Genomic DNA, 13,855 nt, shown 5'->3' with positions numbered 1-13,855 from the left:
CTGACTTTTATTGTTGTTGTTTTGTTGAATAAAAACCATTTTCGTTAAAACAAGTTTATTTACAATTATAATATTAAATTTATTGCTTCGATTAGCTATAAATTGTTGAGAATCATTTCCTTAAAATAAGATCACATTTATGAAGTTCTTTCTATAAAGCTTCGTGCAGCGGCCGTTGCGTTGATCAAACATGGCGTCGTAAATGTTGCTGACATTATAGCGTCGGACCAACTTGAATACGTGGCTAATAAAGTCGCTAGAATACCTAACAGCATAACAATTACAGCCAGAACAATATCATACCATTTTACATTATATTCGTCCATTTCCTCAGTACCCATTCGTTTCAAAGTCGTTCTGAATGTACGATATTTTGTGCTAATAGATTCGCATAAGCGCGGCGGTTTTGACAGCTCGTTATGATTCCCAAACCCGTTGTCGTCTATGAGCATTATTTTTTCATCTGGCAACAAATCGCTTTTTGTCAAAAGTGACTTTTTGTAGCAGAGTCTTAAGAAAAATAACGGCGGGAAAATGAACATCAATGGGCCTGTAAGTGTTGAGCCTATTAACCCCATAACGAGGTCGAATCTCGGCACCGATTCACCGAGGAATACTGCTAATGCTATAATACTGGAGCGGATTAGGCAGCGTCGTAAGCAGAACTCTGAAAATAGAAAATATTGTTTTTATTGAAACTTGTTCTCTGTTCTATACGTTTAAAAGGTTTTACGATTGGATACACATAGACATAATTCAATAGCCACAAGTCACTTAATTTAAGCTTTTCTAATCATACATAGTAGATAAACTGTAGATTTATTTTAATAAATTCTATGAAAAACATTGCATGGACGACGGACGTTATAAACTAGAGCTATATTATCTAATTGAATTCAATTAATTAATTAATAAAATTGACTCAATCCAGACCTCTAGGAATTTTCAGTAAGTCTTCAATATGCTGGAATAGCGCGGAGTTTCCGACCGCACTGGAGAGGCAGAGCTGTAGGGTTACCAATAATGCCACTATGTATAGGGTTATTGAGGGTGGCATACCTGTAAAGATACAATATACATAAAATAAAAGTTATAAAACGTTATTATTAAGTACCCTGCGGTTGTAGAGTGCAATATTTACCTACGTATTATATTTTCATAATGGAAATGAAAAATGTGTATAAGAGTACTGATAAACTAAAGCTAGACCATTTACATGAAACAAAACACAGCATTCATTGAAAAATTTTAGCGAACCGATTTTCGACTTCGTAATTATCCTTTTAAAATCTAACGAGCGTATCAATATCATTCTATCACATTTTACCGAGTAAAATCGTTACCTTTTACCGTGGTTGCCTGGAAGAGATCACTATGTAGTGATAAGGCCGCCAAATTAGCTGTACTCTGTTTTTTAGTTGTAAGTAATTTTAAGGTTTTCCTGATTGTACAACTAAAAAAGTGTTAAATAAATAATAAAATTGAATGCGGGTAACAACGACTTTTTACTGTGAGCAGTGCACTGAACAGAGCGTCGAGCATTCGTAAGAATGTAATTAATAGAAATGCTCAAGAAAATGTACTGCTTTATCAATGGTTGGTTTATAACCCCTACCTATTTTTTGAATCATATTGGTTATGATAATACAAAAATTTATAAAAAAAAGACGTGTGGCACTCGAGGACTGCCGCGGTAAAGCTATTGCATAGCATGCCTTCAAGCCACACCTCCGTGCCCGTCGGAGTCGGGAGAGTGAGGTTTTTTCGTTACGGAATTTCTAAATTCGGTCCCCGCGCTCAAGGCCCGCGATAGAAGCTATGCAATAGCTTAAAAAATACCTCTACACACAAGTTTTTACCCAAAACTTACCCTGCAATATATTATTCTCGACATTATTCCCATATCTATTAGCAGCAAGGAATGACGTCACAGTGAACATGGCGCCGGTGACCGCGAAGCCGCCGAGCACGGCCGTGTGGATGCGGCGACTGTCCTTCATGTCCACTTGCAGGGTTAGCAGCATGGGGTGGATGTCGAACTGTTGGAAAATAAAGTATTTTTGGAAAATGTATATTGGGTTTTTTTTTCTATAAGGTAACTACAGCTATATCATATATGTTATCTTAAGGTGCATTGGATAAATGAGCGAATGCTCATTCTAACCCCACTATGTCAAATTCTTTTAGTGTAAACAGTATTGAGTATTATATGTTCGAAAAGATTCTATGCAATGTTCTAAATACTGTACAACACTGAATACACAAAAAGATCACGAAATAATGCTTTTGCTCTAGTTACATGTTGAAGTAAATGCACCGTGAAATGAATAGTTCAAGGTGTAGGCTGACAACTGTGATGCGATTTTTTTAAAGATCTTATAGGTACAAATATATTGTTAAAGCATTAAGCTATTTCTTCTTTGTATATATTTTAAACTGCCATTCATATATGAATAAGAGATGAAATTGATGACGTAAATATGTATCAGACAGGTTACAACATACATATAATATGGAACACAACAATCAACATACTTTACATAGTTTGATATTATGTTTTAGTGCAAAGCCTACACGAAATAAAAATCGAAAGTTAAAGTTCTCTTTATCATAAACTAGATGGCGTTAGTACGGACTAAAAATTCAATTTAAAATTCACAAATCCCAACAAAATCATTCATACTGTATTTATTTCTTACTATAGGTCCGCCCCGGCTTCACCCGTGGCATATATTTACGTTTTCTCTCCATAAGAACCATCCTCGTCACTTCAAGGAATATAATAAAAAAATAATTATCGAAATCGGTCCACCCGTTCACGCGTGATGCCGTGATTGGTCACGGAATTGGAAAACGGGTTTCATTTTTATATATAATATATAGATTTCCAAACTTACACGTCTCATACCTGATAAACCATGATCCCATACGCCACAAGGAAGTCCCTGGTACTGGGACGGTACTCCAACACGTCTCCTGACGCGGGGGGAGACGTGTCGTCCGTGATGATACACGTCCAAGTGGATACAGCCACTGTGGTCACTATGAACACGGATGCAACTGCTATTGGTCTGAAAATTATGTTCATGAGATTATGTAAATCCTTAAAAATACTTATTATGTTCAATGTGTTCTCCATTGTACAACAAAACAACAAACTACAAACTAGTTTTTAAATATTCGACTTAGAAATATGAAATGTTAAGGGAGAAATCAAATACATATAAATTAATTGATATAGAATATGTATATCTATTATAGGCTGTAGAGAACACTCTTAATTTTACTCAAATATCGTGACCGAATACTTAAGATTGCAGGATTCAATTGAGGTTTAGTTTGGTCGATAATTTAATTGTTATCAATAATAATTTAGGGGTTTAAAAATCGATGATTTTTAAAGGTTATATTTATATTGATTCTAATTAGGGACTAACTTCATATCCTTCGGTGATCCAAGCCACATGACGGGACACAGCAGTAGACCAATGACGACCATCCACACGCAGTACGTGATTCTGACGTCACCATCCGTTATCTTCCACCAAAATAATTGCATACTTTGCGATGCTGTAAATAAATATTGGTTAATACGTAAAAGTAGCCTGTTTATTTTGGAAGATCTTGTCTTGTGATAAATCTATACTAATATTATAAAGCTGAAAAGTTTTAGTTATGAAACAGTATTTCAAAATTTCAAATGCCTGTTCTGATAGTATTTACTTATACATACCTAAATATTAACGTTACGGTAGTTAGGATTCAAATCAGTAAAGTGTATTTTTAACTCTTCATTGTGTAAAGAGGATCTTATACAAAATGAATATTCACAAAAAAACTACTAAGGTACTATCTGATAATTGGTACCAAATATAAAATTGGGGACGCCAGCGCTGAACACGGTCGCGTCAATTAGAAATGTAACAATACTGCGAGAGGTTTTCCCAAAAGCTAGCTCTGCCACTGCTGCGTAAGGAAACCTGTAATATAATAGTAAAATGTAGGAATTACATATACAATGAAACATATAATTCGTACTAATATCAAAGATTAGTAAATATTAGCCTAATTACTAATATATCTCAAAAGACGATCTATCGATAAATTACAGGATTGATAAAGTTTGCGTATTTTTCGATGCGTTTTTTTACTTGCCAAAATTTTTTTTAACACGGTTCATATTTATTATCTAGTAAAAAAGTAACTATATTTCTCACCGACGTTTTTCTCTAATATTTGGGGCGATGTCATGGGCGAGAATCCAGCTCCTGCCGAGCAAAACTGCGGTATATAGTTGTAGAGCAACTACCGCGAATACTAACGGTATTCCGTACAGTCCTATTAATATAAAATAAAATTACATGCTATAAATACATATAAAATTGGTGAAATAATATAATAATTATCTAAAGTACATGCGGGTACTATGGTCTATGGATATAAGCAATTATTATTAGTGAGATTATCTATATGACCTACTGACGACTCTACCTAAAAATTGCACCATTATAATTCTTTTCAACGGACAATTGACGATTATTATTATACTTTATTTGCATAGTTCTTGTATTAGCATGCTACAATTACAGTATGTATCTACTGAAATGCTATCTTTCTCGTGAGAATGTGGTTTCTAACGTTTCTAATATCAAATTGCGCATAACCAAATAGCATCAATGGGTACGCATTATAGCGGCTGATATCTACTCTACAACATTATATAAGTGCCTAGTAAGTATATATAGTATAGTAGGTACTATATTATCTGTGTAAATTAATTTTGTTCTCTCTGAAGTCACAGATCTTTGTTTTTCAATATCTTACCTAAGTACATACCATTTTATGCAATAGTTATTAATTACCACAAATTAAAATATGTACATAAATAGTTTATAGAAAGACATCGATGATGCTAAAATATCTTTTCTTTATTTAATAGCCTTCAATTCATTCTTTAAAAAATCCTCATCTCCTTTATTTAATATGATGTAGGCGAGTTATATTTACCAGTTACATCTATGCTACCATAACATATTTACCACAAGATATGATGCTCTTCGGCAAAGCGACCACCGGGAAGACGCCAAACAGGTCTATGATGCATAACACGGTGAACAGCACGCTGAGCCCTCCAGTGGTCTCCCCAGCAGTGTAGCGATCGTGGTACATGGCCACATGGGTGGGCTTGGTTAGTACGGACCCGTGGCTTTCGAAGATTCGTGGTAGCTTCATGTTTTGGCCGCTGAAAAGGATTTTTAATATAATATTTTTGACGTGAAAGCATATGATGTTAATGGAATTTTACTTGAGTGCTAAACGTTTAGAATTTCGATCGATTATCGTAAAAGTTCATTATGCTACGCTTTTTAATGTTAGGTTAACTCCCATTCTTAATTTACGTGATTATATTACATTTTAGTATATTTTTATTTTTTTTAGCATTGTCTCAGCTTTGTTTAGCTTTTCCATACAAAATAAGCTTTTCTGCAAAATCTCTGTCATACATTATATTATGTGTATATTCATGTTTTATGTTGTTGAATTGCATGTACGAAACCTAAGTATATTGAAACTTAATACATAATTCTTTTGTACATGTGTTTGTTATCTAATTTCTCCTAAAAAATAAAATATGTTTATAGATGATTTGATAAACAATTGGAGCCGGACGGTAGCGCTATTTGCGATTTGTCAATACATCTTTTTAATTAGCAAAACAGATTTGACTTTTTTATACTGCTCAAGTTTTGTGAATCCATTACATATTATGCACCTTGCATTTGTAAAGGCCGCTTATTGTTTTGCCCTTTAACTTACGGTATACATAAAACATGCCCAAGTTACTTTGTCATTTATTTAATTAATTGAATTAATTACATTTGCGGCAGGACAATCAGGTGCCCTAACGCAAGGCAAATAAACAGAAAACAATGTATAAGTTGCTGTTATGAACTCTTCGCTTTTTATACGGTTGTTGTATAGAAACATGTTACAAACGAGCCGCCCCTACCCAGTAGGCATTTATTAGCAAATAATGTAATTCGTTTTTAAATACAAATTAATTCACGCATATTCACGCGTAGCTATGCCTCCGTGACTGCATTTATTATGCGTGCGAAATATGTGTAAATTAACAATGAATAAAATATATATTCTTGCATATATAGTATGTATACTTTCAAATCGTTATAATAAATATTAAATAGTAATATCTGAAATATTCTCTATTCGTTATTATTACCCTTATGATCTAAGTTATTATTAAGTACCACTTATATCTTCAAGATAAATTAACTCAGAGTTATGTGATCTTTTTATTTCATAAATCCTTACTAATATTATAAATGCAAAAGTAACTCTGTCTGTCTGTCTGTTACTCAATCATGCCTAAACTACTCAACCAATTTGCATGAAATTTGGTATGGAGATATTTTGATACCCGAGAAAGGACATAGGCTACCTTTTATTGTGAAATATGTACCACGGGCGAAGCCGGGGCGGACCACTATACTAGTATAATATAAATAGATTAGTAAGCAATATTGACCCGTACCTATAAAAACATCTTCCATGGCTCAATATATCAAGACTGATTACTAATTAGGTTGAAACAGAAAGAAATATGTTTATTCGGTATCAAAACGACAGGTGATGTTGTTTACAAGAAATTATAACGCATTTCTTTGACGAGTACCGCAGCCGAAGGTAATTACTTTGTTAATGCTTGAAAAACAGCGTGAAAGCCTGATATGTAATGCAGGCACGACTCGTTGATTTATTCCCTAGTTTCTCATATGATTTTATTTTCTATTATTGTATCACAATCACTCTTATTAACGCGTGCTACGATCCGTAATTAGAACTATAGTCTATAGATGCTCATAATGCCTTCGCGTGATAGGTATAAAATAGCGAAGTGCGTTACAATGTTGTGTCAACGATAAAAGACAGTTTAATTACGTGTAATTATACGTATATACTTATTTACTTTACAATTATTATCATAAAGGTGTCTAACGGACGCGCCACGCACGCCCGCGCCGGCTGCGGCGGTGGCAAAACAAAGTATTAAAAATATATTATTAAATGGGTACTACGGCATTGTATATTTACTACTATAGGTTTGTCGAAATTGTTATGCAAATATGCGAGCAATTAAAAAAGGCGCTATGGGCGGCACAAAAACTTGAGAACAGCAGGGACAAATTTAGCAGTCGCCATAGATGGCAATCCGACGAGAGCCGGGTTTTCTTGCGGCGCCTTTCGATATTATAGTCGTCTGATCGTCCCTACGTTTATAAATGAAAATGTTAGTATTTATTTCTTTAATCAAGGTATGGAAAATAACAAAATGTTCGCTTCTTTATATTAGAAAAGGTTAATTTACCATATTAAGCAATGAAATAATTTTAGCACTTGTAAGAAAACAAGTAGAGTCTGCTGTACTACCTATATCGGAATTTGGGTGCAGCTATGCACAAATCCGGCAAAAAATATTGGTATTTTTATTAGAGCCTAACTTCAATTACCTAAGGGAACGATAAAAACAAATCATTTCAATACACCTAATTAGATACTAATTTGTAAGGCGTTACTACTGTACATTTATTTTAAAATAGCTCTACACGTTGTGCTCAAAATAAACAAACAATAAACAAAATATCGTAAATTAACAGTACGTTTTTATTTAACTAATGAGATTAAAGAACAAATGACTTCTTTAAAGGTAAAGACGATTATTCAAAAGCGGAAAGGTTATCCTGAAGCTCCATAAGTGTGATAATCTTATCGTAAAACAATACAGTAGTTTGGTGCTCTTATTTTTATAAATAAAGGTTACCAAATATAAATTATAAAATACCATTGTATATGTACATAAAGTTTATCAATTACAATGTATGTTAACCGTATCTTAAATTATTAAATTACTATCTAAATTGCCAAGATCTGAAGATGACGCCTGACACGGTCGTCGTTAGGTCTAACATAAAATTAAATTGGGCTAATTGACCAAGGACAATGTATAATATAAGATCGTTATTATAAATAAGGGAATGGTAACAAAGTAGGTAGATGTAGTTCCTTATTTCATTTTTATAAAACTCTTATTAGAAACCTCAAAGACCCTGTAATTGATTTACCAAATAATGAAGCCTAAATACAATCGAAGACCTTCCCATAGACACAAATTTCGCCGTTATTAATCAGCATGGTGGCCAAGTTAGGGTCGGAAGTCGTACATATCATCAAGCTTTTGCTTGAAAGACAAGCAAAATAGCCTATTTCGGCGATTAGATTACAAGTATAAAAATGTGCAGATAAGTGCTATAAAAAAATGAAAATTGCAATAATTAAAATTTAAAACAAGAAGTTTGGAAAGTCGGAGATCATAGTGAATTATTACTCAAAATCACCAAATGTAATTTAATTTTAGTGTAATTTAAATATCTTTTTAACACGGCCCAAGACATAGGTATACTGCAGCCACGACCACCGTCATCCAAATCGACTTGTTTATAATAAAACACCCAAGACCACTTTATATACCAAAAATTGTCATGCTATGTGTATTCGTATAATATTTAATAAACTTCCGGAAACTATAAAAATGTTAAATATCGGTCCTTTTAAGACAAAACTATACTTATAGACCGGGAGATACTGACACAAAATTTCGAGTCATTTGTAACAGGATGGCGGTTCTACAGGGTTCTTAGTACGCAATGACAAAAAGAAAAACGATGTTGTGAACGCTGGTACCGGCGTCTTAGTCGCGTGGGCGTTAGTCGAACTCGTCGGAAAAATAGCGAAAGTCAAACGATTTGTAACACAAAAATTTTAGAATTTACCGATAGCCCATAAAAAACAAGTAGGCGGTAGTGTCATGCCATACTTTTCCGGTGTGACTTACAGCCCGCCATACCGACGCGAATGTGTTGATTTAAATAAAACAATTATTCAACCATTTGTATCAGGCTAACTTTTGCACAGGTAACCATCGTCGTGCAGCCATTTACGAAAATCGCCATGCCATACTTTTCGCACGATTCCAAATGGTCGCCATACCGCCGAAAATCTGCAAAAATTTTTTATTTCACCAAACTTTTTGTACCAGTATTGCATTTGGATTTTTGGAGAGTATTTGATAAAATGTGACCATTATTATATTTGCCATACTTCTAGTAGGGGGAAAAAGTGCTGTCATACTTGAAAAATTAATTTAGTATTAATTTATATAAGTGAAGATTTCCAACACCTAGATCTTTGAAATTTTGTATTTATATTCGTTGATCCTCAAACTTACAGGAAAAATAAGTGCCATACTGTTACAAATCGTTTGACTTTCGCTATTTTCCGACGAGTTCGACTAACGCCCACGCGACTAAGACGCCGGTACCAGCGTTCACACCATCGTTTTTCTTTTTGTCATTGCGTACTAAGAACCCTGTAGAACCGCCATCCTGTTACAAATGACTCGAAATTTTGTGTCAGTATCTCCCGGTCTATTATGAGTGGCTAAATAATAAAAATTTCTATAATTTATCGGATTATTTAAATTTGTGACATTGAATGTTTAATTTTGACTAATGAATATATAGTAATATAATGTGTACCTTTTATGATGTGACAAAGAAATAATGTACTTTTTATATAAAATAATGTTGCGGAGCTAATAATATAATTTGCACGCCATTTATGGCTAATGTGTTGATTCGACCTTTATTGTAATTTGTTATCTTTGTACACACATTATGCAAATAAAGAGATTTATTTATTTATTTATTATTAAAAATTTAAAAATAAACAATTCTTATTTTCCACGCCATATTTGAAACTTGCATTCGTGCGAATCCATCGGTTTCCATCTGAGTAGCTCCTAATGCAATTTAATTGCACATTCGATACTTAGAACCGTTAAAATTCCGTCCGCCATTTTAAATGTTAGTAATTGGCGGCGTCTCGTTGGTTGCACGCAGTTATACACACCCACTCGTGTTTACCACTAAAGATGCTGCTGTTCCGTGTTAGAATTTATTTGAATAAACTAAGATAGCCAATACATGGAAGTAGATATACCTACATACTTGTTAATAGGAAACGTGTCTGCCGACTGAAAATTATATGGAATCGCTTTTCAGATAAAATAAAAAAGATCGTGTGTGCCGAACACACATGTCAGAAGTGAAACTTCTTTGATTCAAAGATACCAAAATCGTCGCCTTACTCTATGACGTGAGTGTATTTCCAGGACGCGACCTTGAAATTTTACTCTCAACGCGCCTAAAGAAGTTTCACTTCAAAAATTAAGGTCCTAAAAACTTTGTACCAACATAAAGCGGCACATACATTATACATACCGTAACAACATAATATGTACCTACTTAGGTATATCTACCTATCAACTTACCTATGTTCTGACTTCTGATGAATCTGATTTATATTAAATGTTTTTGGATGGTATTTAGCATCAATTGCTCTAAGTGACAATTAAAATAGAGGTCGATATTTTGCGAATCATGCGACAAGAAATGCAGAAAATTGAACTCCGAAAAACTATTTTCAATCCAATCCATGCTAATATTATAAAATATAAATGCGAAAGTAACTCTGTCTGTCTGTCTGTTACTCAATCACGCCTGAACCACTGAACCAATTTGCATGAAATTTGGTATGGAGATATTTTGATACCCGAGAAAGGACATAGGCTACCTTTTATTGCGAAATATGCACCACGGGCGAAGCCGGGGCGGACCTCTAGTATGCTATAAATTATTATGGTAAATAATAAATGATAAAAACTTTTAATGAAAACATAATACGTGCTATTACCTAGATATTGTTTTTATTCCCATGAACTAAAAATGGAAAAAACATATGAAATGATTATCAAGGATATTAATCATCAAACCCAATTAGCTTATAAATTGCATTGCCTATCGGATAAGCTACCTCGGTAGTTAATAGTTGTTTTCGTTTCTTTCGACAATTAAGATTCCTTGCATACAATGTTTTAATTTTTATGCAATTTTATGGTTGTTTATTTATTTAATTTGACAGTAAATACTTCAACTATGGGAAAAATTTAATAAATATTTGAGAACCATCAAATCAAAATTTTTTATCCTTGTTACCTGTGTTAGCTACCGCAATCGAGAGTTTCGTACAGGAAATTATTGGTCGTCTCATCAAAATAAAGCTACTCACGGAAAATTAGCTTGATAGTAATCACTTGCTAAAATGGGCGATGGATCCTGAACTATAAAGTAGACATTGGCAAAAAGTCCACCAACAAAAATAAAATAGAAAATGCAATAAAATTTGACATTTACGAGTTTTTGTCTGTAGGTGTGTTCCTCCGTAAAAACATCCACCACGTCTTACCTAAATGGTTTTGATGAAAATATAGATGTTTATAAACTGTCACAGACGCTGTAAAAGTCAGGTTAAATTACTTTGCACTATATTTAATCGACTTATAAAAAGGTGTTGTTTTCTATGTTGTTATGTCTTTTTATGTTGGTTACCTACTTTAGGCGTCAGAACATGGTCAGAACTCCGTAATTTATAAACAGATGTACTATGTAGGTAAGTATTTTTTTTCTAAAGAATCTACATGGCTTTTTTTGATTGGGCCAAATAAATAAATTGCATCTATTAAACTTCACTAGTTTTATTTTATTAACTCGCAATAAAGATTAAAAAAACTGGTCCTATGTAACTACTAACTACATCTTCATGAACCGAAAAAGTTTCAACAACATGGGTTCGGCAGTTGTTATTATAAAAGATACGTGGACAACTTTATAGAAAATGGTATTTATAACATACGATTAATATTTCATATTTTATTTTCATAATTTGCACAATTTTTGCTTCTAATTCTTACAATTATTAATTATTATTGATTTATTACCCATGATTTTACTACAAAAGGAATCTGGAAATCTTATTATAATTATTCCGAATGTGAAATAAGTGTTTTTACTTCACGCATTATAGAGCGCTTCAATATATTATCTGTTTTGAATGCATGCAGCCCAATTAAATGCTAAATGTGTAAAATAACCGAGAATATGAAAAAACTATAATATTAAGGTTGATGTTCCGACCGTCCCTCCATACATTTTTGATTACCTCTAAACACTTAACACAGACACTATTTCTTTAAAACTAATCATTTTATCACTTCTCTATAATGAAATGTGTGCGCGTTCGACCTTTTTAATCAATAATTTACAATATTTACTTAGAAAAACAACAGTAAAATACCGGAAAAATTTGACACTTCTACAGTAGTGTGCGTGACTTTTGCCAAGCGAAACACGACATAAAGCACGACATCTAGCGCATAGACTATATACTTATTACAGATCTAGCGCGTCAATGTCTAAACGAAAGGCGATGTTTAGACATTGACGCGCTAGATGTCGTGCATTCGCGTTCGTTATCTTATGCATAATGAGCATAATTCTAATAAATCAAAGTTCTGTGTAAAAATTGAGTAATTTCATTTCCAATCGTTCAAAGAAAATAACAATAAAATAAAATAAAACTAATGACCTTAGAAACTATGTTTTTTTTTATTTATTACTCATTATTGTTCGTCCGTCGTAGGTCTGTAAACTGTATTGTACACTGAAGGTAAATGGTACTGTAGGTACTTTAGTTCGGCGTCGTCGCTCGTCGGCTTGATATAAAATTACATTCTTGATTTCATTGACACGCGCTATGATTTGCGCGCGGAATTTCTTGTGTTGTGAATTTATTTTTGTATGCTATGCATTTTAATTGATTCAAATTGCAATGTTTCTCTAGTATGCATTTGAGACTATATTGTAAATTGTAATAATTGATCGTGGGTATAGTAATTAATTATTCTAATAACGCAATTAGTAATATATGTATTTTCGGTGGGATTCAAAACAAAAAATTGGCCCGTGATTTTTATGAAATTTCACCACATTGCAAATCACATCAATCATAGTTCATACACATGTATGACGAAAGTGATTAGTATTGTGGCTAACATTGACTCATCAGTTCATCACTGAAACCAGTGATAAATCAGTACCTATATCATATTGTGTTTGAATATTTTTAAACAATGATATAAGTATACAATTATTATAAATCGGTAAACTATCAAAGTAATCACAAACTTGCAAACATTGGTAAAATGTCCAGTAGTTTATGAGCCTATTCATTACAATCAAACAAACAAACAAAGTTTTCCTCTTTATAATATTAGTGTAGACAAACACTATGAATACGATCACGAATGCAAATTCGGGGATTTTCTAATTATTGCTAAATAATAATTGAATTCGTTTTGAAATACTCTATAATTTTTAGTGTATAAATAGACATTTATAATGTGGTGCTCATTTTTTTTGTACTGCTAACGCTATTGTAGGTACCTATTTTCGTTGTTTTATTTCAAGTGAACACGGCCATACAATTTTGTCACGAGCCGCCTATGATTGTAGGTACTTTTGTTAGGCTCCTTCGTCGTCCGCGTCGGCTCGAAAGTTCTTGATTTCATTGTCACGCGCTATGATTTGCGCGCGGATTTTCTTGTGTTGTGAATTTATTTTTGTATTATTATTATTTTTTATTTATTTTTTTATTTTATTGATTCAAATAAAATATTTCACTAGTATGCATTTGAGACTATATTGTATTATGTATAATTTATCGTAGGTATAGTTATTCTTATAACGCAGTTATATTTTCGGTGGGACAATTTGACCCGTGATTTTTCTGAAATATCACCACGTTGCAAATCACATCAATCATACACACGTATGACGAAAGTATAGTGGCTATAATTGACTCATCAGTTCATTACTGAAAC

At 33.1% G+C, this 13,855-nt stretch overlaps 1 protein-coding gene across 2 annotated transcripts in view; it reads right to left on the bottom strand.

Annotated features, from left to right (window-relative positions):
* Nucleotides 1-38: 38 nt before the first annotated feature.
* LOC149897614 (uncharacterized) overlaps nt 39-13,855 on the bottom strand; it is a 31,610-nt gene continuing 17,793 nt past the window's right edge. For both annotated transcript variants that reach the window (XM_090116437.1, XM_090116436.1), the window contains exons 2-9: nt 5,040-5,242; nt 4,218-4,338; nt 3,868-3,980; nt 3,438-3,570; nt 2,909-3,071; nt 1,871-2,039; nt 934-1,059; nt 39-667 (exon numbers count right to left, since the gene is read on the bottom strand). In XM_090116437.1, coding sequence (XP_089972563.1) covers nt 138-667; nt 934-1,059; nt 1,871-2,039; nt 2,909-3,071; nt 3,438-3,570; nt 3,868-3,980; nt 4,218-4,338; nt 5,040-5,232 — 1,548 coding nt within the window. In that variant the 5' untranslated portion in view covers nt 5,233-5,242 and the 3' untranslated portion in view covers nt 39-137. The remainder of the gene's footprint in view (nt 668-933; nt 1,060-1,870; nt 2,040-2,908; nt 3,072-3,437; nt 3,571-3,867; nt 3,981-4,217; nt 4,339-5,039; nt 5,243-13,855) is intronic.

The sequence above is a fragment of the Colias eurytheme genome, chromosome 25 (genome assembly GCF_061535395.1).
Source record: "Colias eurytheme isolate Ceu_HAF_F1 chromosome 25, ilColEury1 Martin Lab GWU primary, whole genome shotgun sequence".
Classification (NCBI taxonomy): Eukaryota; Metazoa; Arthropoda; class Insecta; order Lepidoptera; family Pieridae; genus Colias; species Colias eurytheme.
This window is presented reverse-complemented; position numbering and strand designations above follow the sequence as displayed.